Source organism: Podarcis gaigeae (genome assembly GCF_964106915.1).
Source record: "Podarcis gaigeae genome assembly, chromosome: 9".
Classification (NCBI taxonomy): domain Eukaryota; kingdom Metazoa; phylum Chordata; class Lepidosauria; order Squamata; family Lacertidae; genus Podarcis; species Podarcis gaigeae.
In genome coordinates this window covers 52,315,010-52,338,963 of record NC_139685.1, presented here as the reverse complement: position 1 = coordinate 52,338,963, position 23,954 = coordinate 52,315,010, and the positions used below count along the sequence as shown (strand labels likewise).

The 23,954-nt window shown below is 40.8% G+C and overlaps 1 protein-coding gene across 2 annotated transcripts; it reads left to right on the top strand.

Annotated features, from left to right (window-relative positions):
* The first annotated feature begins 7,572 nt into the window (after positions 1-7,572).
* Positions 7,573-23,916, top strand: METTL14 (methyltransferase 14, N6-adenosine-methyltransferase non-catalytic subunit). Of its 2 annotated transcripts, none has more exons than XM_083756682.1 (11): positions 7,573-7,732; positions 9,167-9,255; positions 9,879-9,972; positions 10,601-10,681; positions 11,242-11,329; positions 12,464-12,554; positions 13,842-13,983; positions 14,105-14,197; positions 16,432-16,548; positions 20,593-20,803; positions 22,397-23,916. In XM_083756682.1, the coding sequence occupies exons 1-11, from the start codon at positions 7,667-7,669 to the stop codon at positions 22,699-22,701; spliced, it is 1,377 nt and encodes a 458-aa protein (XP_083612808.1). In that variant the 5' UTR covers positions 7,573-7,666; the 3' UTR covers positions 22,702-23,916. The 2 variants fall into 2 exon arrangements, with proteins under 2 accessions (XP_083612808.1, XP_083612809.1); XM_083756683.1 differs by having other exon boundaries at positions 7,574-7,732; positions 9,879-9,966.
* Positions 23,917-23,954: the final 38 nt, after the last annotated feature.

The following is a 23,954-nucleotide window of genomic DNA, read 5'->3' as shown; positions in this document are numbered from 1 at the left end:
CTGGTGGTTTCAGTGGAAAATTATACTTGCAAAAAGAAGGGCTGACGGTCCTGACAGATCTTTTACCATGTACTGTAAAGCCAACACATTTGGTTTCATTTAGGTCTGGCGTACATGTTTTTGCAATTATTTTTAATATGCAGAGTGCCCAGTAGGTATAAAATACTGCTGTGAAATTCGAGGGAAACTAAAGCTCCTAGGTTGCCTGGACACTTTGCTCAACCACCTGGCTTTGCAGGCACACAAGAAGCTGCCTTAGGCGTCGTATACACTTGCCTGTTTGTGGTCTCAAAATGTCGTTTTTCTCAACCTGGATTCATGCTCATCCTCAACATGCTGCTTTCAATCTAGACTGATTGTAGCTCCACCATTCAGATTCGTGGGTGTGGTTACTTGGTATGTGCTTGAAAACTCTCCCTTTGATCGGATTACACTTCTGAAAACCCTCCCCTTGCAATCTTGGTATATCACAACGTCATTGGGCAGGCATGGAGAGACCCCTCATTGCTGCAAACACCTATATCTGTTTTCAGATCGACACACTCTCAGGTAATGCAGAAACAATCTGCAGTGGGCTTTTACTTTCAGAATGAAACCAGTTCACCGAGAAGCATTTTTCAGAATAATAATAATAATAATAATAATAATAATAATAATAATAATAAATGAGTGTGTGGACTAGGTAGAAGAAGAAAAAACATCTACCCCAGTACAGTGGTACCTCTGGTCCAGAATTGTAGTGAAGCAATAGTCATCAAGTTAGCCAGCGAAAAGAGAGATTATTCAGAAAACCAGAAAGATTTAAGAACTACTATGTCTCACACTTAGGGCAATGGTAGTAAATCTTCCTCTGTTTCTGTTTTTTACCCACTGACTCCCGGCTTTTCAAAGAACCCCAATGAGCATTTAAAGTTTTCTGTGGTAATGCATCTGGCAAAATGCCAGTATTGTTTCAGCTCCAAAAGGCTGCTTCAACAGTGAACTTTCTTCCCTTCCAATCCAGATAATAACCTCAGCACATTAATTTCAACGCTGTTGTTTCATTTAGGAATTTCAATACACACACTGAACAGAACACCAAGCATTTTTCAGAATAATAATAATAATAATAATAATAATAATAATAATAATAAAAAAAAAAATGAGTGTGTGGACTAGGTAGAAGAAGAAAAAACATCTACCCCAGTACAGTGGTACCTCTGGTTACATACTCTTCAGGTTACATATGCTTCAGGTTACAGACTCCGCTAACCCAGAAATAGTACCTTGGGTTAATAACTTTGCTTCAGGATGAGAACAGAAATCATGCTCCAGTGGCGCGGCGGCAGCAGGAGGCCCCATTAGCTAAAGTGGTGCTTCAGGTTAAGAACAGTTTCAGGTTAAAAACGGACCTCCGGAACGAATTAAGTACTTAACCCGAGGTACCACTGTATGGCCTACAGTGCTGACAGCTGCTCTCCAGGGTTTCAGACAGAAGTCTCTGCCAGCTCTACTCTTTTCCATGCAAAGCGTGCCTCTGCCACTCAGATTCCTTCAACCTCCAACATACCCATGGAATTTGCCTGGCTGCAATGCTTTCCTCATTGAGTCACATGGAGAAAGTAAATCAAACCATGCGTTTGCCTAAATTTTTGTTCATCTACATGTGAAATTGTGGAGTACAACATAAGTCTCAAATATGCAGCACATTCACAGTGCAGCTGCAAATTATGTTAGTTATTTTATTCATTTTTTCTTATGTTTATATTTCACTCATTTTTCAGCTCATGTGGGCCAGCTTATAACTAAAACCTCACAAAAAGTACAGCATAGAAGAGTTATGCGAAGTACATACGGCAACCTTTCCTTAGGGCTGGCTCCAGCTTTGAGGAGGTCCTGGCAAGGTGCCAAGTATTGGGGTCCTGAAACCCAAGAGCACCTGGGCCTGAACCTTCCTACCACCATATCACAGGTTGCTCTTGAAAGCCAGGGGGCTTCTGAATCATTGTTCCACAAGGCAGGAAGAAGAAAATCCAAGCGCAAATCAAACGTGAGCAATTAACAGGTCTGTCAATAGGCCAGTGCAGTTGTGTCTTTAGCAGCAGCTTGATGTGTAGACATTAGCAGGTGATAATAGGACAGTTTGTGTGTTAATTTGAGTACAAATGAACACATGGAAGGAGAGGAGTGGGGTGGCGCCTTCACTCAAAGCTGTGAACTGAGCCTATTATACACCTTTAGATGAGTGGTATGATCATAATGCTCAGCTGATTTGTGCTGGGAAGATCTGTTCCAGAGAGATGTAAGCTGAGCTGTTTTGCGCATGGAGAAGGAGACTTCACCATGCTAGGGTGGGAGATTGGATGGGGTAGGAGAGGGAGACTTCCACCCCATCCAATCCCCCACCCTAGCATGGTGGGTGAGGAGTTTGGCTTGCAACTTAAGTCTCTTAAAGCAGTGCCCTAGCTAGGGGCGGGAGTGCCAAGCTGGGTCTTTGACCCAGGTGAAATAAAGCCTAGTTTCGCCCCCTGTTGTTGTTGTTTAGTCGTGTCTGACTCTTCGTGACCCCATGGACCAGAGAACGCCAGGCACCTCTGTCCTCCACTGCCTCCCGCAGTTTGGTCAAACTCATGCTGGTAACCTCGAAAACACTATCCAACCATCTCGTCCTCTGTCGCCCCCTTCTCCTTGTGCCCTCCATCTTTCCCAACATCAGGGTCTTCTCCAGGGAGTCTTCTCTTCTCATGAGGTGGCCAAAGTACTGGAGCCTCAGCTTCACAATCTGTCATTCCAGTGAGCACTCAGGGTTGATTTCCTTCAGTATGGAGAGGTTTGATCTTCTTGCAGTCCATGGGACTCTCAAGAGTCTCCTCCAGCACCATAATTCAAAAGCATCAATTCTTCGGCAATCAGCCTTCTTTATGGTCCAGCTCTCACTTCCATACATCACTAGTTTCGCCCCCTACTTATGGTTATTTAACTGGCTATTGTGCTCTAAGTATGCCCTACTGTTGGACAAGAAATTACATCCCATGAATTTCAAAAGGAGAGAGGGTTAAGCAGGAGCTCAAGTTTCCCGCTTAAATAATCTGAGCCTCAAAGTATTCAGCTGTGCCTGGGCTCTAACCTCCCCCTCTCCAATTAAAATGTGAATAAGGGCCACCCTAGCTGACTGGACATGGACAAAGTTCAGCTCAGCATTTATTTAAAACAAAAAATAATGCAGTGCAGATTTCCTATAAGTTATATACTTTTGAAAACTCCAATAACTTAATATTTTTCACTCAGATGCAGTGTGATCCTCCCCTGTGCCACAGCCAACATTGAGAGTGTTATAAAATTACCTTGTCTTACGAGACAGTCCTAAAAATAGAATACTCCTGCACACAAATCTCTGTTCATCATTTCAGTGGATATATATATTTGGGAAGTCTGAATATCCAAGAGGAAGTGATTCAGTTACTGCGTAGGGACTTCCACCATATTCATTACAGCTAACGGTACAAGAGAGATGTAGTTTGAGATGAAGTTTCTCTATGAAGTTTCCATCTACAGGGTGGTAAAAGTAGTAAGCTGGTAACTCAGGAAGTACTAAATCACAAAATGGCATTAAAAAAAAAAGAACAACAGAAGATATTCATTATGTTGTTAACATTATAAATAAGTAATGCATACCTTTTTATTTAGTGAGTGAACACATGCACCCCAAATTAGTTGCCAGGAGCACTTGATTTTATATACAAATCTACATTGGATCTCATGTATGTTGTTGTTATTATTATTATTATTATTCCCTGTTGGGCTCTAATCCAGGTTCTAGGCAGGCCAAATCTGCTTAGCCTTTGTCCCATGGTGTGTTACTCAATGCCAATAGCACAATATCTGGTTCAAATGTGATGGAGAAAGAATAAACTTGCTACTGGAAGATAGCTGTATTTCAGTCTCCCACCTTTTTTAAAAAAGAAGTATCAGTAGGAGTGCACAGTCTTCTAAGAATGAAATAAAAAGCAATTTCAAAGCAAACATTAACAAAATTGTTAGCAATGGTGCAGCAGAATAGGTATTTTTGATTAAGTTTGCTACCGGACAGGCTAAGTTTTCCAGTGCAGAAATTGCACAAGGAAGGAATGCTGAACTTCTGAAATATGAAAAAAAAAATGTCACAAAACTATTAACCCAAGCTTGAAGAAAGGGATTGATTTGTGCTTCACACAACACAGGGATAATTGCTATGATGAGGTATCAGCCACAATCTTATTGAAGAGATAACTAAAGCTGTTTGGTTTGCGTTTCTGTTCAATCAAAGATATCATTTTGCTACTTGAGCTACTTGTGCTAATCATGCAATCTATAAGAAAGTGGTTTGGAAGTGCCATTATTCTGTCCATTCAAGGCGATGTAGCATCTCAACTTTCTGTAGTGACCCTTGAAATTAATTTTCCCTATCTGTCTTCCAGTAGTCAAATGCATTCTGATGAGCATAACTCTTGGGGGGGGGGGAGCAGGCAGGCGGGGGGGGGGGGAATAAAACCAAGGAGGAAGCTTAGCCTCACACACAGCAGGAATGTCCTGACTACTTCCTTATAATGTGGATCAAGTGACAAAATAGCATTTCCTACTAGAAAAGTAACCAAACACCCTGTGCTAATATGTCTAGCTGCTCCCTGATATGACTGTGCATATCTATTTCAAAATTAGGTTTGCTATTTGATACTTTATTTTACTTTTTAGCCAGCTCATGTTTTCCAGAACTTAAAAATGCATTTTTCCTTAGAAAAACTGTTCCTAATCTTTCCATGTAAAATGATATTAATAGTTAAGCACCATTCACTTCAAAACATAATTGTGCAGTTTTGGGAACCAATACTGTAGTAGCTATCTGACTAGGACAGTTTGGCAGTTCACTAAAGCATTATTTTTTCAATGTTAAGGGTGGGAGATCCAGTTTAATAAAAGAAAATCACATATTCATACAGCTTAGCAACAATCAACAAATATCCTTGTTTGTGTTAAGCCTTTGCAATAAGCTGTCCTAGATAATAATATTAAAAATGAACATGATCATCCATTCCACTGAAATGGATACTGCCAAATTGTATTTATGTAGCTCCATGTGCTTGAGTTGGGGGAGACTGACAAAATGAAGTAGAATGCATTGTTCTCCAGGCAGTTATTTGATATAACAGAAATCTATAAAACCACATCAAATATTGAGCACTGGGATATAAAAGCTCATAGAGGGCAATTTCCGAGTGGTCCGGATAATACTTTGGGGGGATACAAAGTCTATTTTTGGATGCAGAAGTGGTGGAACTAATTCCTTTTTTGAATTTATGTTTGCAAGGTGAGGTATGAGAATACCCACCCAGACCACTTTTGGAATGTGCAGTAGTATGCAGCTGCTCACAGGGAGCAGTGGTCTGGTTCTATGATTTGAGGTGGGTCAAAATGTATTAGGGGACGCACAGCTGTTCAAATTCCATTTCCCTATTAATATTTTGTTACTGCGAGGGATGAATGTACCCCACTTGTGCCATGAAGCCCACAAGTGTGTTTTTGAATGAGGTTCTCAGCAGCTCTACCAGAGAGAGCTCCATCACACGACCCAGAATAATTTAATTTATACGTTCTTGAGGTTCACAGCTAGCGAAATGCTGGTTCCTAATTTCTATATTAATTCCAATGTGAGAGACGGAGAACCTGCTTGAGAGCATATTGTGTATAAATGAACTTTTTCCATCAACCCTAACCACATTCTTACAGTGGTCTGGTCATATGATCTGATGCGCTTCAAAGTTACTGTGACAGTTAACAGCAGACTAATTCAATTGCTGTTATTTATTCAAGATGCATTATTGAATTGACTCAATCACACACGAAGCTGTATAGGTCACAGGTACTATTCAATTATTATATCATTGTCAATTAAAAATACATTAAATAAATAATGCCAGATACCTGTTTTTAAAAGTCCTAATTTTAATTATTTTGTTTCGCTTCCATTATTATTTATAGGTATTCTTATAAATAATGAAAAATCTTAATAAATTAGTGGTGTGGGGTTATAAGCTGTATCATGTCCAGGGTTCCCCTTGGGGAAAACCATGAAGAATTTAACAACACAATACTTTTCAAATTTACATAGGAATAACCAGGGCTTTTTTCCAGCTGGAACTCACCTCTCAGGTGGGCACCATTGCCATTATTATGGCACCTCTTTTCCTAGAAAAACAGCACTGGGAATGACAACAGTGAACATAGTGGAGCTTATTTCCAAATACTGTCAATCTGCTTATACCTGCGCAGTAAAGGTTTTTGAAACAACCCTGCCTCATAATGGTACATTTGGCTGTGCACACACCATACATCTAAACCACATGACTTCCCCAAAAGAACCCTGTGAACTACAGTCTGTTAAGAGTCCTGGGAATCGTAGCTCTGTGATGGCTAAATTAGTTTCCAGGATTCTCTGTGGGGAAGGGAGAAAGCAATACACTTTAAATGTACAGCCAGATAAAGCAAGCCTACATACACCCAGTAGTATGTAGGGATCTTCAACTGGTGGGCCTGGACCCACCACTAAGCCACAACCTGGTCCAAGGTCACAATAGCAGTACTATCACCATGATGAAAATTTAAGAAATGAATCCTCAAATCCATGTTTGGGTTAAAGGCGGGTCCGAGGTCTGAAAAGGCGGAAGACTCCTGTACAGTACACTCCAATTAAGCCAGGGGAAGATGTGTCACAGCTGCAGCATCATATGGATGCTGTATTCAAGGTAGTGAAAGGCACACCACACAAAAAATACAAAAATAAGGTGAAAGCGGTAGACACCAACAACGTCCATATGCCAATTAAAGGTAAAGGTAAAGGTACCCCTGCCCGTACGGGCCAGTCTTGCCAGACTCTGGGGTTGTGCGCCCATCTCACTCAAGAGGCCAGGGGCCAGCGCTGTCCGGAGACACTTCCGGGTCACGTGGCCAGCGTGACATTGCTGCTCTAGCGAGCCAGAGCCGCACACGGAAACGCCGTTTACCTTCCCGCTGGTAAGCGGTCCCTATTTATCTACTTGCAGCCGGAGGTGCTTTCGAACTGCTAGGTTGGCAGGCACTGGGACCGAGCAGCAGGAGCGCACCCCGCCGCAGGGATTCGAACCGCCGACCTTTCGATCGGCAAGTCCTAGGTGCTGAGGCTTTAACCCACAGCGCCACCTGCGTCCCTCCATATGCCAATTACACACAGATATTTGTTTTAAAAAATAAAACAAGAATGACAATGAACCTACTTTTGTCTGGAAAAATAAACTGTTTGCCTGATTTTTTTCAATAATGAAACAACAATTTGCATCGATTGGTTTATGTGGCATATTTCTAATGCGCTTTTTAGCAACTTTCACTGAAACGGTTAATTAAAAGGCAAACCAAAGCAAACCCCACACTAAAGCAGCCAAGCCAGAGCGTTTCCGCTTGCCCTCAACAAAAATGGCCGCTCACAGCTACCGGAACGAGAGCGGTCGCACAGGTTCCATTCACTTCTGCACATTATATTCCATTCATTCCTACGAAAGTACTGGCAAAACTCTTTACCGTCGATGGTGCCGGCTATAGAGGAAGGCGGAAGTGTCGCTTTAGGTAGGCGCCAAGTAGGCGACGACAGTTCTTTCGCCCGCGAATCCGTCGGACGAGGATGAACAGCCGCCTGCAGGAGATCAGAGAGCGGCAAAAATTGCGCCGGCAGCTCCTGGCTCAGCAGGTAGAGGCGGCTTGGACACCCGAGTCGATTATCTCTAGGCGGCAGCTGTCCTTCGAGAAGCGACGACGGCGCGTGCGCGTTCCCCGGGGTGGTGGGGCGTGGGGTGGGGGCAGAGTGGCTTGTCTCCCGTCTCCTAATGAGTCTCATAATTAGCGCACTGCTGTGACGTAAAGCCCGAGTCTCCCCTAGTGGGGAGGGAGGGGGGTTGCCGTCCCCATGGAGACGAGGGCGGGAGGTCGAAGGGGCTGTATAGGAATAGTTCAGTCTCCTGTCTCTGGGACCTTTGGGAGAGGTGGTGTGTTTCCTGGTACATCTGTTTGGTGGTGTTATTTATAAATAATGATGATAAATGACGGCGGTATTTTTATTGCCTTTAAAGGAGCAAGTAATTCAGAATTTCTGTTAACAGTGTGCTTTCCAGGGCTCTTTTCCAAGTGATAATACAATACAGTGGTACCTCGGGTTACATACGCTTCAGGTTACAGACTCCACTAACCCAGAAATAGTTTTGTTGTTGTTTAGTCGTGTCCGACTCTTCGTGACCCCATGAACCAGAGCACGCCAGGCACTCCTGTCTTCCACTGCTTCCTGCGGTTTGGTCAAACTCATGTTGGTAGCTTCAAGAACACCCAACCATCTCATCCTCTGTCGTCCCCTTCTCCTTGTGTCCATCTTTCCCAACATCAGGGTCTTTTCCAGGGAGTCTTCTCTTCTCATGAGGTGGCCAAAGTATTGGAGTCTCATCTTCAGGATCTGTCCTTGCAGTGAGCACTCAGGGCTGATTTCCTTCAGAATGGATAGGTTTGATCTTCTTGCAGTTCATGGGACTCTCAAGAGTCTCCTCCAGCACCATAATTCAAAAGCATCAATTCTTCAGCGATCAGCCTTCTTTATGGTCCAGCTCTCACTTCCATACATCACTATTGGGAAAATAGTACCTTGGGTTATTAACTTTGCTTCAGGATGAGAACAGAAATCGTGCTCCGGTGGCGCGGCAGCAGCAGGTGGCCCCATTAGCTAAAGGTAAGCTGTTTACGTTAAGAACAGTTTCAGGTTAAGAACGGACCTCTGGAACGAATTAAGTACTTAACCCGAGGTACCACTGTACATTGAGAGAGCCTGTGTTGGAAGACAGCCCCCCCCCCCAGCTCTCCAGGTGTTTGGGGCTGCAGCCAGGCTGGGGATGGCAAGACTTTATGGGAGACGCAGGTTAAAAACCCTACTCAGGTATAAAGCTTACTCAGGTCCCTTGGCACCATTACACACTCAGCACAACTTATTCAGAGGTGAATTCAGTGGGGTTAAATATTCAAACAAAGCCACTGGAAATTGTGAAAATGTGTTATGTTTATAGCAAACTTTTCATCTCTGGCTTTTTCGTTGGGTACTAAGTGTGCTGTTTATGGTGTTCTTCGTTTTTTCCTTTTCTTCCAGCTTGGGGCTGAAAGTGCTGATAGCATTGGTGCAGTATTGAATAGCAAGGATGAGCAGAGGGAAATCGCTGAAACGAGGGAAGCATGCAGGTTTGTACTAAAAGAGGTTGGTTGCATTTCTCATACCGCAAGCAGTTCAGAGGGAGAAGGGAGATTGTGTCAACTGCTGTGTCACTAAGGAGCTTGAGTTCTTTTTGATCTTGATTAATGCAGACTGCTCAGTTTGTCAGCAAAAAGCTAGAAACGCATTTCATTGTAAAGGACAAAAGAGTTTGGCAAATTGTAGTATATTAATCACTGTGGTCTTATTTGTAAATGCATATATTGTCTCTAGTAAGCTCTCTAATAGTGCCTGAATTTACAGTTTATCTGGGGTATGACTTTATGTGAAGCAGGAGTTTCTTTGCACTTCTGATGTCCAACATAATATGAAAATAAGCTTATTCAGGAGCCTTCCCCACTTCTAGAGAGGCTTTTCCTGGCCTGCAGAGTGGAGGTTGGGGAACGTTTATTTCATGGACTTCCTTAAGTGAATTAATCTTCGAATCCATGCCACTGTTTCTCCAGTAAGCTTTAAATTGGGAGAGTCCTGATTTGCCATAGAAGTAAAGATGGTGCCATATCCAATGAGATAAGAACCAGAAATAAGTGAAACTGCTGTTCAAATCATGTTAATTAGATGTGTTCTAGACTGTTTTCTTCCACATTTGCAGGGCTGCTTATGATACATCTGCACCAAATGCCAAACGCAGATATCCAGATGAGGGAGAAGCTGATGAAGAAGAAATAGAAGAATATAAGGTTAAAGTGTGTTGCAGTAATCCCTCTTATAATAGCAGCATATGTCTGTCATTCTTTCTAATGGAGTTATATGAAATGCAGAGGTCTGAAACATTACTTTTCAAGACATTAATATAGTAAGGTTTGCTTTTTCAAAGCACCTTGACATTACATATTTTAATAATTAAGGCCACAATTTATCATTTAGTGGTTTTTAAGACTTGAAGAATTGTCTTTGGATCTGTTCCTGTTTTAATACTGGTGCACAAATAGATTGATAGCTATCTCAATGGAGAAACCATGTTGGTACCTTAAACAGCCTACTACTATGATGATATACATATAGCCAGGCAACATCAAAAAGCTTATCTTTCCTCTTTAGTGAAATAATAGTGTAATATAGGAGATTGTTTAGTTTGTAATGTAATTTGTAAGGTGTAATTGGTTCGGTAATGACAGAGAGGGGCCTTTCTGGCACCATTAGATTTTATTCTCCTCCCTGCCCCCCAAAACATCTGTCATTAGAACCACTCATGATCTGCTGTTGCAGGAAGCTAATGTTCATAGACAGTCTTCTTTCATCCAGAAGTGGAAGGATAATGAGAAGAGAAACATCCTGTCTCTACATTCATATAAAATGTGCTTTCTTCCAAAGGATGAAGTAGAATTGCAACAAGATGAAGAGAACCTGCCCTATGAAGAGGAAATTTACAAAGATTCCAGTACTTTTCTTAAGGTAACCAATTCATATACCACAGTGTTGCCATTGTTCTTCTATCTTACATCATTATTGACCTGAAATAACTGGAAATACAAATTTAGGACTTTAATTTAGGATTGTTATACTTGCGGGTATAGGGCGGTATATAAATTCAATAAATAAATAATACTGAATTAACAAAAGCATACTCCTAGATATACTTTTGACCAGCGTTAAACACTAAAGCTGCAGCATTCCACAACATTGAAGCTTCTGTTATGCACAATGATGACAAGGTTGAAAGGTTGCAAAGTTGGTTGCCTAAAATGGTGGTTATACTGTTCTATTTGCTATATGCCTCATGTCATTAAAAAGGGATGAGCAAGATACGCTGTGCATTAGAATTGAAGCATGTTAGGATAATAGCGAGCGGGGAGATAATGGATCACTTGTCTGCAAGCGATATCAAGATAATTGAGCCAAACCCTGTGCATAGTGTTGGGTTCCTTCGTGTGGAAACGGCATGATAAAACCAGTGTATCTCTGATGTGCATCATTTTGCTAATCTATGTTCTTGGGTGTTTTTCTTCCTGTAGGGGACCCAGAGCTTAAATCCTCATAACGATTATTGCCAACACTTTGTGGATACTGGACATAGGCCTCAGAACTTCATCAGAGATGTGGGTATGTCAGAATAACATGAATGAATTTATGAAGTGGTTTTTCATGTTTGCCATATGGTTTCTGCATGCAAGAGTTGTAGGAGTTATTATTCACTATTATCCTGAGAAAACAGGATATCAGATGTTTCCAGATCTGCCTTTGAGAGTAGTGTCAGCAAAATTAGTGGTCTATGTGGAAGGCTTTATTGAATGGTGTTTAGCTGTATACCAGTTTACTTATGGTACAGAGGGCAGGGGTGGAGAAGAGGGTAGGAATCACTGCTTTTTCCTGTCTTGGCTGAAGAATCCTGTCTCAAATATTTGTGATCTATCTTCCAAATGCAATGGCATTTCTTTTGCAGAAATTATTTTTTTAATATGTTTTAAAAGTTTGAATTCCTCTAAATATGTAATACACAGAAATCAAAAATTAGATTTCAGGTAGCCATGCCTAAAAGTAAAAATAGCAGGCTTCAACCAAGCATCTGTAAAAAGACTTTAGACACTTCTTAGCCTGGTTCACATGTCACATAATTTGACTTTTCAGCATTTAATGATGTTTTTAATTATGCTTTTTATTTTAGTTGAGTCTATTCTTGTATGTTGTATTCTGCTGTATTATGAAAGTGTGGATTATCACTTCATATATAAATAAATGACATTTCAGGCAGGTTGCCTGGGGGATCGGAGTAGGAGGACATAAAATCAGAGTATATCCTTGTTAGTGTAAATGGGTTGGATTCTCCTGTGTCCGGCTGACATGGGGAAATCTCAGTGTCATCTCCACAGCTACTGGCAGGGTTGACATGGTTGTTGGGGAAAGTAGCTGATGTTGCATTTACAGAGCAGTGTGTGTTTCCCTCCTGTTCTAGGCTGGATTAGTGCAGGGTATTCTGCCCCAAAATATGGCATTTGTAATCTATTCGAATATTACATGTAATGGTGCACTGAAACTACTGGCGTTTGGCAAGGTCAGGTAGAAATTTGGGTTGTAACATAAAGCGATTCTATGCTTGACTAAGTTGTAGCATCTAGCTCAAGTTCAATGAAAGGGTTTGTGCCAGAGAGTCTGTGTCAAATTAAACTTCTTCACTTGTGACCACCTGTTTATGAAAACGTAATTCTGTAGCATAAAAATGGCATGTTTTTCTCTTAGGCTTAGCAGACAGGTTTGAAGAATATCCAAAGCTTCGAGAGCTTATCAGACTGAAGGATGAGCTAATATCTAAATCGAACACTCCCCCTATGTAAGTACATTAAATGAGCTGGATTCTGTTCTTCAGACTGGCTTAACATTGGTTATTGTTAGACTGCTAACTAAACCCCTTTCAGCACCTGTTTAAGATTTGCATGTTCTGTTTATGAAACAAACAAGGTGAACTTCAAAGATTACTAGGGCTGATGGGAGTTGTAGTTCAGCAGCATCTGCAGAGCCAAAGATCCCCCACCCTGATCTAGAATGACATGAAAAGAGGATTAGACAAATGTATGGTGGATAAAGCTCTCAGAGGTTGCTAGTCATGAGGGCAGTATGCCTCTGAATACCAGTTGCTGGGAAAGTTGTGTTGCACTTGGCTCCTGCTTTTGGGCTTCCTGTAAGCATTTGTTACCTGTTACTCCAGGGAGTAAGACTTGAACCAATAGGTTCAAATTACATGAAAAAGACTAACCTGCTAGGAAGAAATTTATGCAGTGGAATACACTGCCTCTTGAAGCAAGTACTTATTCATTTCAGGTTTTTAAGCAAGCTGGAAGGTCACCTATCAGGGATGCTGTAGTAGTGGGCTTCCTGCATCGAAAGGGGATTTATACGGTGTAGCAGTCTCCTCTTTGATACAATTTTACTAACCAGTTTCTATGAACCAATCGTGGTTTGAAACTGGTTAGTAAAATTGTGTCAAAGAGGAGACTGTTACACCGTATAAACCAGCTGTAGTAATAATCATTTTTATGATTGCTGACAGGGCTTTTTTCAAAAGCTACCTTGCTTGTAGGTCAATAACTGTCCAAGAAGAGACCCTAGAAAATTCTTTGAAGAGAATTTTAGAGTAAAGTTGGACATCAGTCTGTTAAATAGAATTAAAGTTGTGCTTATTTAAAAACAATCACAGTGCTCTGAGACTAATTTTTCATCTACCTAGGAGTGCAATTTTATAGCAACATTTGTAAAATTTAATAGAATAATGGTGGCCAGATCTGATTTCAGCCATCAGTTTCTATGTAATGAGGTGTCTGGTGGTCAACAATTGTTTGTAGTTTTCCAAATTTGAAGTGATTCACTCAAACCAAGAATGTTATAATTTGTGCAGCTTCACCGTAGGAATTGGGTTCTCAGAGAGTGCGTGCTACTTTTCATGTATGTAAATAATAGATATTTACTCTGAAATGCCATTCATCTGTACATATTTTGTTCATTCCATGAACATTGTGTGAGATATGTATCATTGTCAGTAGCTGCTAAAAGATTTTCAGCTTAACTGGAAAATCCTGCAATAATTCATCCAAGCAACCTTGTATTTTGTCTGTGAATAAAGGTATTTACAAGCTGACTTGGAGGCTTTTGATATGCGTGAACTCAAGTTCAAGTTTGATGTGATTCTTTTGGAGCCGCCATTGGAAGAATACTATAGGGAGACTGGCATTACAGCTAATGAGAAGTGCTGGAATTGGGATGAAGTGAGTTTGCTTTTTGAAAAACCTTTACAGGATGAATGCTTGTTATATTTTTAGCTATCCATGAGCCTGTTGTGTGTATTGCTCTATTTGTTTAAAATGTTTTTTGTTCTGTCTCTTTTAGATCATGAAGCTAGATATAGAGGAGCTAGCTTCCCCGCGTTCTTTTGTCTTTCTTTGGTGTGGTTCTGGGGAGGGCCTTGATCTTGGCAGAATGGTAAGATCCTGCTCCAGTACACTGGCCACATACTTTCTCAGACCTTATAGTATCACTTTGTTTCTGTTTCTTGTCACTTTAAATGCAGAATAATTCTCTTACTATTTCCCTAGATAATGGGGTGAGGCAGATATGAAATCAATCAAATGTTAATCCTTATTTTCCAGATGGGCACCCGTGAAAAATACCATGCACTGTTTCAAGAGATCATTTTTCTCTTTGTAGTTTTGGTATCTCTTAGGTTCTTCAGCACTAAGTTGCCTTCTTCTGGCAGTTTGCTGTGCTTTTGATTGAAAGAGCCATGGAAGCACTGGTATCCTAAATATTCTTCTCATTAAACCAATAATTTCTCTCCACTCCACTGCCTACCTTTGCTAACAGGGAGCTAGCATGTTCAGTTTTATACATGGTCTTTAAAACAGTCTCTTGCTAATGTTTTCATTATTGCAGTTTCAGGCAGCCATTCATTTCTTAGAATCACAGGGCAGTATGCAAAAACAAAACTATTCCATACTCAATAACATTTCTAAAACAACATTAAAACCAACAGCATTCAAATATACAATCAGGTTAGCAGATCAGCACCAGACATAAAAAATACAGATCACTGAACTTTACACTCCTACCCCAAAAGCCAAGGCAAAAAAAATGCATCTCGCTCTGATCCTGGAATGTCATTTATTGTAGGAGAGAAGCATATCTCCAGTGGAAATGAGCTGCGCCGGCAGGGTGGCACCACAGACAATGCTGTGTTTTGTGTCACTGCACAACAAGCTTCACTATGAGAAGGGACCTTCCTGAAGAAGTCAAAACCTAGGCCAGCAGGTGTAGGGAGATGCGCTTCTCCAAGTTTGGGTCCCAGGTTATTTCAGGCTTTGCACATTAAAGTAATGCCCTGAATAGGGGTTTTTTATAGCAAATTGATGGTTGGTACGCCATCAGGTTGGTACACCTGAAGAATCAGTATTGCATAATGGCTCTCAAAGTGTCAGTATTGTATAATGACTCTTTCAGGGACATTCTGTATAAGCTGCAGCTTCTGAATCATCCTTGAGGGTAGAGTGCATTACAGTAGACTAACCAGGAACTTACCAGTGCAGAACTGTGACAGGCTGTCTCAGTCAAGGAAAGGCCACAGGTGGCAAATCATTTATAACTGGAAATGGACACTACTAGCCATTGCAGTCATCTGGACCTCAAGTGACAGAACTGGATCAAGCAGTACCCACCCAGCTACATAATTGCTTCTTAAGCAATTACATCCATAATAGACCTTCCTAATTCCTGGACATGTGAACCACCCACCAACAGCTTCAGTTTGGTGAGTGGTTCACACATCCAGGAATTAGGAAGATGGTCTATTATGGATGTATTTGGCCCTTACACCCAGGCCATTACTGTGTCTATCAGTGGTTCAGCACCTGCACAGCCTTTCCTGATTCAGATAGTATATAGAGAGAAGAGTTGGATATCATCACCCGCTGGTTCCATTTAGTCAGCCCGTTTTAGCGAGCTGTTGTCAGCCAAGAATCTCAAGGGTCAAGAGATGTGGTTGGCCACACCCCTTAAAGTGCCTTGTTCTCATCCCTGGGCCACAACATCTGGCCAGATAGCCTTTCAAACCGCTATCAGAGGTTCTATCCCAGCTATGGCATCAACTGCCAAGCAAATGCAAGTATTGACAGCTTCATAGTTGTCATGGCAGCCATTGAAGTCCTGAGCTGGCCTAGATTGGTGTATAGGTTGAAATTCCCCAGTACAATTGACTGGAGGCTTTCCAGCACCACATCTGAGACCTTGTCTGGCCGTCTTCCCATGCCATACTTCCCTCTGTCAATATAGGTATCTGCAATCATGAACAGGCTTCCAAGGGTGTATGCCTTTTTAAGCACAGTGGGACTTGCTTCCAAGCAACCATGCATAGGATTGCACCGTATGTATGCTTAGTGTCATGCCAATGCATCTCCACCATGGTAGCAAATGTTTAAGCATACACTCCTTCACATGAAATGATGTGCTGCATAAATAAATATTTAGTAGAGTTGCTAGAATAACCACGGTGGAAATTTCAAGGTGGCTTTTGCTTTAACATTTGGAATTTGATCTGATTCTGAAAAATGTACAGGAGAGGAAGACGCTTTTAGGCATGCCAGAAGTGAAATATCTTATTCTACTTCTGTGCATTGTACAAAGTGATTGTCTAATTTTATTCCCCTTTTGTTGAAATGTTTCAGTGTTTGCGTAAATGGGGCTATAGAAGATGTGAAGACATCTGTTGGATTAAAACCAACAAAAACAATCCTGGGAAGACCAAGACTCTGGACCCTAAGGCTGTCTTTCAAAGAACAAAGGTACGTCTTTGTCTGAATTTCTTCATCTCCTCTTAATTTAGTAGTTCCACAAAAACCACCAGATGTTCTGTTGTTGTTGGTAGCTGTTGTAATTTTAGGAAAGGAGTTACAGAGCAGCTTACTTTTTTGCTTTCAAATGTAAGTTTATCTGATAATGATTTTAGAAAATGGGTGACCAATTTTTAACATTTGTGGACTCTTAGCTTCATCTGAGTAAATATTGAAATCGTCTCTTGTCTTCATCTAACAGCTTCATGAAGTTCTTTTTGGGAAACTTTTGAATGCTCTTATTCAGTCATTCTTATTGAAATGCAGATCAGATAGGATAAGGCGTCTTAGAAATACTTTACCCTTCTGTCACCCTTCAGGAGATGATGGAAGAGGGGGTAGAATGCCTTGTATAGTTTTCTTTGTGCTAGTCTGTTGCTATAGATGGGAATGCAGTGTGATTGACTTTCATTTTGTCAACTATTAAGACTCCTACATTGAAATGTAAATAAAATATATTGGTAGCGAGGGGTTCTCTTTTGGTTTTCTCAAAAGCAGTTTGGGATTGCTATCACTACCCTACAATGCTAAATGCATTGTAGAACTGGAGCCACACCAGTTCCTTAAGTCAACTGTGTTTCTTACTAGAGCAGAGTTCTGGAATATTACTTTGTGTTTGATAGGTTGTCATTGAGAAGTGATAGAGCGAAAAAAATAAGTTAGTGTAGAGTTAAATTATTTAAGACTTTCCACCTTTGGAAAAATGTCAGTAGGGTTACCTGGAGAAATTTAAGATGTGCTTAGCAAAAGCCTGATAGCTGCTTTCCCTAGATAAAAGCAATGTTGGGTGGCAGCAATTGGAGAGTGGTTCAATATCCTCTCCTCTCAAATTGCCCTTTCTTGAGATTGCTGCTTGTCCTGAAGCAAGCAGTATCAGGAATTGGTTGCATATGTATGTAGTTTACTCTATGATATTTGTTCTGTTAGTTTCCCTAACGGTAGCAGCATCAAGGAAACTGTCACCAAACACATTTTAAGGTCTGTGTCTAACTCAATATTTGCAGAGCATTATTGAGACACACAATACTTTATGTAAATTGAGATGGGCTCACTACTGTGGTCAGTTTGCGGTCTGTAAAGATGATACAGCAGCTTAGAGAAGGACTGAAGGAAAAGAAGTGATTGAATGCATTCATTTGCATATGGGTGCAATCTATTAAGGGCTTGAAAGTATTCGTAGTACTTTCTCAAACAACTGTATTTCTTTGTGATAAATGACTAAGGTTATTTACAGCAGCAGCGAAGAGATTTGTTTAATTGTATAACACAGGATTCTCCAAAAACGAGCCTACCAGCATTTCCTCACTTGTCTAGTTCGATCTGTAATAGTGGGTGAGAGGAGAACGGAGCCTAACGTTTCATGTTATACATTATATGCTGTGGCAACGGAGGGGGAGGACCACAAACATGTTGGTCCTTAAGAAAAACTATGAAGTTCAGTCAGGAATATGTTTCTTGTGGCTAAACAAAATGCACAAAACTTTGAACAAGCTTTTAAGCTATCCAGAACTCTTCATCAGGTTAGATGTTAAGCCAAGCTGGAGAGTAGGGTGGGGTGACTTGCTAAAGGATACCTGGTGACTGGTTGTTATTATAGACCTTATATGGCTTCTTACAAAGTAAGCTTCTTGAATTTGTCATATTTAATTGTATATTTAGCTTAAAACAGTTTTTGTTATCCCTTTGTGTTTCTTAAATTCTGTGGTCACTTACAAGTCCTGAAATACTCATGAGAAATACACATGTTGAAAGTGTTTGATTGATGTCTACAATGAAGATTTACTTATATGCTGCTTTTATGCATTGTTGACGGGCTCTTTCTCCCTGATTAGCGGCTTTAGTGTCCTTGGGTGCCTTTAGTATTGCTTTGTTGCTTTCAGTACTGAGGTAGAAGCACTAGCACTAGTTTAGAAAAGTTCCTCATCTTTTTAAACCTCAGTGCTGTTTTACCAGAGACTAAAGTTTTGAGAATTGCAGTACATGTCCAAGTGGTCATTTTTCTTTCTCTGCCTTTTCAAAATGTGAACCTCTACAGCTTGCGCCAGAGATCTGGAAATGATTATTCATTCATGTCTGCAATTTTGTGAAAACCATCTGGCGACGTCAGTAAATCAGCATTTTATGATCTGGGGGAAATTGCCCATTTGGGTGGTGGTCTTCAAAACCAGATTAATCTGCAGAACCTGCAAGTAATTTTATATCAGTTATGTAGACTATCTCTGTGTGAACAGCCACTTGCATTCATCTTTAACATTAGAATAGAGTAGACATTGAGCGTCATTGTCCGTTTAATTAACACAGGGCAGTTCTTGGGGTTATCTAAGTCAATTAGTACTGATTCCATAGCATACTGCAATGAACGTCTATTGAGCATTTGAATTTGTGGAAAGAAGCTGCATAAAACGGACACTGTTTAGTTTTGGTTTTTTTGGTAATTACTTATTTCTGTCTATAATTGCAAATACCACTGCATGAAAATAATAAGTAACTGTAGAGCACAGAATTAATGGGCATCTTGTTGATTAAATCCACAGCCTTAACACTAGGAGGACAGGGGTTAATCAAAGAGGAGCAAATCTGAGGACCCACATAGTTCACCTTATTAGGCAGTCAGCCAAAAGTTCAGTTTGTTTCAGAGGGATGTTATACTTAACGGTGGACAAATGGGGAAATCCTCCATCCCTTCTGCGAACTCCAGAGAATATCTCTGTTGGGACACATGCTTGGGAGAGATGCAGATTCATACAGAAGATCCCCAACCTCTACACCAGGCATAGGCAAACTCGGCCCTCCAGATGTTTTGGGACTACAACTCCCATCATCCCTAGCTAACAGGACCAGTGGTCAGGGATGATGGGAGTTGTAGTCCCAAAACATCTGGAGGGCCGAGTTTGCCTATGGCCTGCTCTACACTCTGCCTGAGCTGAGAGCTGCTGAGGGAGCATTGCTGATGCTGCTTCCTCCGTCTGCCCATCTCTGCGGCTCTCATCACCATAGCTACCTCCTCCTTTCTCATCCTGTACCATAGGAGCCAACTCCTAGGGCCCAAGGTCCCTTTGGCCCCCCCCATAAAATGTTTGAGGGGGCTAGGACCCCCAAAGTTGATGGTCATTGCCATTGAAATGGGGTGTACGCACCACATCTTGTGGTTGATTGCACTGGGCAGGGCTTACCTGGACCCCGATACTTTATCCAAGTTGATATCCCTGTCCTGAACCTTTCCAGTGCTAGTACTTTCTTATTTTAGATATTTTTTCTGTGCTCTTCAGCCAACAGGACTTATATAATACTAACACAACCAATCTATATGGTCAATAGAAACACAGCTGTTAAATCGCAGTTGAGAGCAGCATTAAAACTCAGCGTAAGGCAAATATGTGCTGAGCATACAGGTCACCTGCAGCTCTTCTTTGCGCCACTAGTCAGTGCCCAGAACACAAGCCATCTCTGCTCTTTGTATAGTGCCTGTCTACTTCATTTGGTTTCGACTGGAAGAGGCAGGTCAGTTCAGGTGGAGGGCAAAGCCATGACTAGTGATAAGAGGTGCTGGGAAAGATGGCAGCTTTGGTAACCACTTCAGGAGGGCTTATAAAATACGCTTCTTCAGTTGCTCAATCTTTTATCTTCCATAATGTGGGGCAGATTTAACCTTGCTATTCATAACATATCTCTGTTGTGCACTTTGCACACTTTTATAACAATCACTTCCACTTTACAAACACTTTCTGAGGACTTGGTCACACTCTTTAGAATAATGATTTTCGTGCTTTTGATGCTCAATTTTAAAAAGATATCTGCGGCTGAGAAAGTAGAATTTCTTCATTCAATGTCTTGGTCTCTGGCTAGTTAGATGGATCTTCAAAAGAAGTGGCATGCTGTGTTCTGTCTCCCATAAGCAGTTGTATATATGTGGCATGCGGATTTGCTGGGTTGGCATTTTCTTGTGTGCGTCTGATATACTTCCCAAAACTTTCTCTTTGGTTTTGTTCTACCTAGGAACACTGCCTTATGGGCATTAAAGGAACAGTCCGTCGTAGTACGGATGGAGACTTTATCCATGCTAATGTCGACATAGATTTAATTATCACAGAAGAGCCCGAAATTGGCAATATAGAGAAACCAGTGGAAATATTTCACATCATTGAACATTTTTGCCTTGGAAGACGACGGCTTCACCTCTTTGGCCGGGATAGCACAATCCGACCAGGTTAGTGTTGGTCTGATACTTAATCATTATTTCAAAGTTTTTCCAGAAGAGGTGGACCTTTTATAAAGATTAATGGTGTGCATGAGTGGGAGAAAGAAACTCTTTAGAGAGTAGTTACATTAATCTGTTGCAGCCAAATACAAAATCTACTTATACTCCTAGCCTAACTGATTCATTAGGGCATGAGCTTTCATAGGCAAGAGACTGTTTTTTTTAATAAAGTGGACTGAGAACATGATGGGAACATAAATATTTCAGAGTTAAGGCACTTGGGGCTGGGGAGGAAATGAGAATGAGAATGCAAGAACCTAAGTTCTGCTATCTGCAGTGTAAGATGTGAATTGAAGAATTATTTGTGCTGGGATCTTCAATGCACAAATGCTAAGTAATTCCTGTTATTAATGAAGGAAAGATAATTGTTATGCAGATTCTTATTGTAACTCCTTTTTGGAAAAAAAAATTCAAAGCCTAAGGTCAGAGAGAAAACAATATCAGCGAAATGGTCCACTGTTTTCATGTATAGCTGGGTTGATCTTAGAAGAGTTCAGATGTGGTGTATTCTGTCTTGGTGCAGAGGGCAGTGACTAGATGGTATTCTGGTTTATTCCAGCTGTTTGGTTGATTGAGTTTGAGAAAGCATGTTCTCCCACAAGAGGAACTTATTAGCCCTTATACTCCTACCCTGATCCTAAACATTTGCATCAGAATAAATGCATCTCCTTTGATATCAGCAGACTGCCATGGTTTGCCATGTTGTGCTGACACATAGGTTAGGGCTCCCCATTTCTACTCTTTGTTGAGCTATTCCCCGGTTAAATAAATGGGGATGAAACAAGAGAGGGAGGGCAATAACCAGAGCTACTGATGTCATCTGGAACTGAGCAAAAATTGAATTCCTTTTACAAAGAGACCATGCAACTTTTATGTGCAAAATTTCTCCACTTAAGTACTGGAGTGAGTGGAGGATTTCCCCAATGCTGAGTATCACAACGGTGAATAAAGTTTTCTGAAGAGAGGCATGTACGAATAAAGATTTGTGCGTAGTATATCTTATTTGGTTACCGCATTGTAGAGAGTTTCGTTCTGGCACTAGAATGTTGGATTTATAGGCTCTCCTCTCTCGAGTCATGGATCATGCATTTTCTAACAATGATAAATGCATACTTCTTGAAAGCTCACTTTCTAAGCAGAATTGATGAAAGGATTCTAAAAACAAAGGAAAGGAAGTGTAAGAATACTGGCCAATCATTGCTTCTTTCTTGACCACCTTAGAAATTAATCAATCCCAAAAGTTTCTTCTGCAAATGTGGTGGTGTATTTGCCTGCCTCTTTTCGCTTTCCACTGAGCAGGTAATCTAACCTTTGTCTATGAACCTCCCCAGCAGCACTTCAGCAATGGGAGTTCAGATTCTGCTTTTAGCATCTGATTACCAAGCCTAGTAGGGGGGTTTTGTGTGTGTGTAACAATGGTTTGCTTCCATTCCTTCAATATCTATAACTTTATGTAGTGTTACAGTAATCCAGTCTGGTGGTGACGAAGGCACCGAACTCTGCTCGCATCTCACTGATTGCTGCTTTTCTTTCTCCTCTTAGGCTGGCTAACCGTGGGACCCACACTCACAAACAGCAACTTCAACGCAGAAACATATACGTCCTATTTCACAGCTCCAAATTCCAACCTAACTGGCTGTACAGAAGAGATTGAGAGACTCAGGCCTAAATCGCCGCCGCCAAAAGACAGAGGCGGTGGCGCACCGAGGGGTGGAGGAAGAGGCGGGACTTCAGCTGGCCGAGGAGAAAGGGGCAGAGAGAGAAACAGAACAAATTTTCGGGGGGAAAGGGGAGGGTTCCGGGGAGGACGGGGTGGTACCCACCGGGGTGGCTTTCCTCCTCGTTGAACGTATCAAAGTCTCAATCTTTCCCTGCCTTAATACCACTGCTTTTCCTTTGTTTGAAGTCTTTGTTCTGCTGAGGTTGTCCTTATTAGCGACTGAGTCCAGAATTTTAGTACCGACTGTATTCTTTCTTTTTTATATACATGCTGCTTGAGCCAGCCCATTTAGAGCACATCAGCTTCCTTGATGAGTAACATCCAGTGCTTGTGACAGATCTCATTCACAAAAGTTGAAATCAAAGCAGAAACACTTCCCTGTGGTTTCAAGAGCTTTCATCAACTCTCGGTCTTCCCGATTTGCAAATCATTTTATTTACTGTTAATCTTGACTCATAAACCGAACAAAAATCCTTGCTTGCCTCCTCTAAACACTATTTATACTCAGGCTAATGAAATGCAACTCTAGTTCCCATTGCAATACTAGAAAATTGGTGCTGATATAAACAGAAACTATTATATTTGGCATTTTAATTAACAACTTGTGTCAAATATGTTAATTTTTCTTTTAAGAGGTGATTGACTTTGAGACTAATGATTGATAGGAAGCTCAGAGAACCTATTATCAGTATTCTGTTGATACCTCATATCTGTATGTCAGCACATAGTCCATATATGTGTGTAATCAGGGAATGATGCAAAGTGGTGGTGATGGCTGCCTTTTTTACAAAAGAAAAAAAGTTTAAATCTTGCTAATACCTATAACAATTTACCATATTCATTGGCTGAAAAATTAAAGTTTAGATTTACTTGCAGAAGGCTCAAAACACTTAAGAATATGGTCCAACTAAACTGAAGCAATTTAGTGGAAGAAATTCAGGTATTCTGAATTTCCTGTTGAAGCTGTTGGGACTTCAGAAGGTGCCAGGCTGGATTGTGCTGTAAGTATGTATAATACCAAAATGATAGGAAATTACTTCTAAAATACTGCTTGTAAATATGAATTCATTTGCTCTTTTATTGTGCTTTGATCCACATAAACAACAGAGTGGGGGCTACAGGCTGTACTCCCTTTCTCTCTCCCTTTCTCTCTCTGTGCTTTTTTTAAAAAACCCCTGATGTTATGGATTAGTTGTGTATGATAAAATCTGATGAAATTTCAGCTCATCTTGTAAGGACTCAAAATTTCTTAGACTTTGGTTCCTGAAAGCCAGCTTTTAAATGTCTTTTTAAGTGATGGAATGTTATTTTTACTATTTTTGATAAATGTATAATTATTTTATTGGATGCTTGCCTTTATTTTATATATTTATTTTCATT

Bases quoted from the DNA above. Each gene is read 5' to 3' on its own strand.
- METTL14 (XM_083756682.1), top strand. From the start codon at position 7,667: ATGAACAGCCGCCTGCAGGAGATCAGAGAGCGGCAAAAATTGCGCCGG. The intron at 10,682-11,241 runs GTAACCAATTCA...TTCTTCCTGTAG, and splicing joins ATTCCAGTACTTTTCTTAAG to GGGACCCAGAGCTTAAATCC. The intron at 14,198-16,431 runs GTAAGATCCTGC...GAAATGTTTCAG, and splicing joins GCCTTGATCTTGGCAGAATG to TGTTTGCGTAAATGGGGCTA.